The sequence below is a fragment of the Sprattus sprattus genome (assembly GCF_963457725.1).
Source record: "Sprattus sprattus genome assembly, chromosome: 5".
Taxonomy (NCBI): domain Eukaryota; kingdom Metazoa; phylum Chordata; class Actinopteri; order Clupeiformes; family Clupeidae; genus Sprattus; species Sprattus sprattus.
The window spans coordinates 45,409,798-45,412,297 of record NC_137924.1 but is presented as its reverse complement, the minus strand read 5'-3'; the positions used below and the strand labels follow the sequence as shown (position 1 = coordinate 45,412,297).

The 2,500-nt window shown below is 49.8% G+C and overlaps 1 protein-coding gene across 1 annotated transcript in view; it reads left to right on the top strand.

Moving 5' to 3' along the window:
• The window catches only part of chd3 (chromodomain helicase DNA binding protein 3), a 61,381-nt gene that overhangs the window by 26,340 nt on the left and 32,541 nt on the right, over positions 1-2,500 (top strand). The window contains 2 exon segments of the mRNA XM_080838780.1: positions 1,111-1,196; positions 1,509-1,642. Of these exon segments, the coding sequence (XP_080694906.1) occupies positions 1,111-1,196; positions 1,509-1,642 (220 nt within the window).

Sequence of the window (2,500 nt, the reverse complement as noted above, 5' to 3'; positions counted from 1 at the left end):
TTTTAAAACAAAAGGTTACGCTGGAAGATTTTACAAGTGGGATTGATTTTGATGAGGACGTCTGTCAGGAATTTATGATTTCCAGATGAAGGAATTGGTTCGGATTTCTCACTGTCTTTGACTGTCTTTCTCCCTGTCTGTGCCTCTGCCTGTCTCCACCATCACTGTTCCTGTCTGTGCCTCTGCCTGTCTCCACCATCACTGTTCCTGTCTGTGCCTCTGTCTGTCTCCACCATCACTGTTCCTGTCTGTGCCTCTGTCTGTCTCCACCATCACTGTTCCTGTCTGTGCCTCTGTCTGTCTCCACCATCACTGTTCCTGTCTTGTTCCTCTCTCTGTCTCCACTGTCTCTCTCCCTGTCTGTGCCTCTGTCTGTCTCCACCATCACTGTTCCTGTCTGTGCCTCTGTCTGTCTCCACCATCACTGTTCCTGTCTGTGCCTCTGTCTGTCTCCACCATCACTGTTCCTGTCTGTGCCTCTGTCTGTCTCCACTGTCTTTGACTGTCTCTCTTCCTGTCTGTGCCTCTGTCTGTCTCCACCATCACTGTTCCTGTCTGTGCCTCTGTCTGTCTCCACCATCACTGTTCCTGTCTTGTTCCTCTCTCTGTCTCCACTGTCTCTGCACTGTTCCTGTCTTGTTCCTCTCTCTGTCTCCACCATCACTGTTCCTGTCTGTGCCTCTGTCTGTCTCCACCATCACTGTTCCTGTCTTGTTCCTCTCTCTGTCTCCACCATCTCTCTTCCTGTCTGTGCCTCTGTCTGTCTCCACCATCACTGTTCCTGTCTGTGCCTCTGTCTGTCTCCACCATCACTGTTCCTGTCTTGTTCCTCTCTCTGTCTCCACCATCTCTCTTCCTGTCTGTGCCTCTGTCTGTCTCCATCATCACTGTTCCTGTCTTGTTCCTCTCTCTGTCTCCACCATCACTGTTCCTGTCTGTGCCTCTGTCTGTCTCCACCATCACTGTTCCTGTCTTGTTCCTCTCTCTGTCTCCACCATCACTGTTCCTGTGTTGTTCCTCTCTCTGTCTCCACCATCACTGTTCCTGTGTTGTTCCTCTCTCTGTCTCCACTGTCTCTGCACTGTTCCTGTGTTGTTCCCGTGCCTCAAGGACGTAGGCAGTCACGGCGGCAGCTCCGAAATGAGAGGGATAAACCACTGCCCCCCCTGTTGGCCAGAGTGGGGGGTAACCTGGAGGTAATTCATGGAGTTATTTATAAAAAGAGATAACAGATTCAGTTATGGTTGTAGTATTGTTCGAATTGTGTTTTTTCAAACAAATATGTAAGGTCAAGTGTAAACTGAACAAACAATCTCTTAAAGAATGCATAAGGCGAAAAGGGCAGGAGAGTTTTAAATGTTTTCTTTCTCTGTGTCTCCCTTTCTCTTCCTCTCTCTCTCTTTCTCTCTCTTCCTCTCTCTCTCTTTCTCTCTCTCTCTCTCTCTCTCTTTCTCTCTCTCTCTCTCTCTCTTTCTCTCTATGGCCCCTTGTGTGTCTGTGTGTTCCAGGTTCTGGGCTTCAACACCCGTCAGAGGAAGGCCTTCCTGAATGCTGTCATGAGATGGGGGATGCCCTCACAGGATGCCTTCTCTTCTCAGTGGCTGGTCAGAGACCTCCGGGGGAAGACTGAGAAGGAGTTCAAGTATGCAGCAGCCACACACACGCACGCACGCACGCACACACACACACACACACACACACATGTATCTAAATGTCCCTAACTAAGTACTTCTTAAAAGATCACATAGTGTTACTGCTGTTACTGCTATACTCAGTACAGGCTCACCATGTGTCTAACCAAAGTTCTGTTGAGTGGTATATTCAGTAATCATAACATGTTTAATGTGTCTCTGTCTCTGTCTCTGTCCCTCTCTCTCACTATGCCCTCTCTCTGTCTGTCTCTCTCTCTGTCCCTCTCTCTCACTATGCCCTCTCTCTGTCTGTCTCTCTCTCTGTCACTCTCTCTCACTATGCCCTCTCTCTGTCTGTCTCTCTCTCTGTCCCTCTCTCTCACTATGCCCTCTCTCTGTCTGTCTCTCTCTCTGTCCCTCTCTCTCACTATGCCCTCTCTCTGTCTGTCTCTCTCTCTGTCCCTCTCTCTCACTATGCCCTCTCTCTGTCTGTCTCTCTCTCTCACTATGCCCTCTCTCTGTCTGTCTCTCTCTCTGTCCCTCTCTCTCACTATGCCCTCTCTCTGTCTGTCTCTCTCTGTCCCTCTCTCTCACTATGCCCTCTCTCTGTCTGTCTCTCTCTCTCACTATGCCCTCTCTCTGTCTGTCTCTCTCTCTGTCCCTCTCTCTCACTATGCACTCTCTCTGTCTGTCTCTCTCTCTGTCCCTCTCTCTCACTATGCCCTCTCTCTGTCTCTGTCTCTCTCTCTGTCCCTCTCTCTCACTATGCCCTCTCTCTGTCTGTCTCTCTCTCTGTCCCTCTCTCTCACTATGCCCTCTCTCTGTCTGTCTCTCTCTCTGTCTGTCTCTCTCTCTGTCCCTCTCTCTCA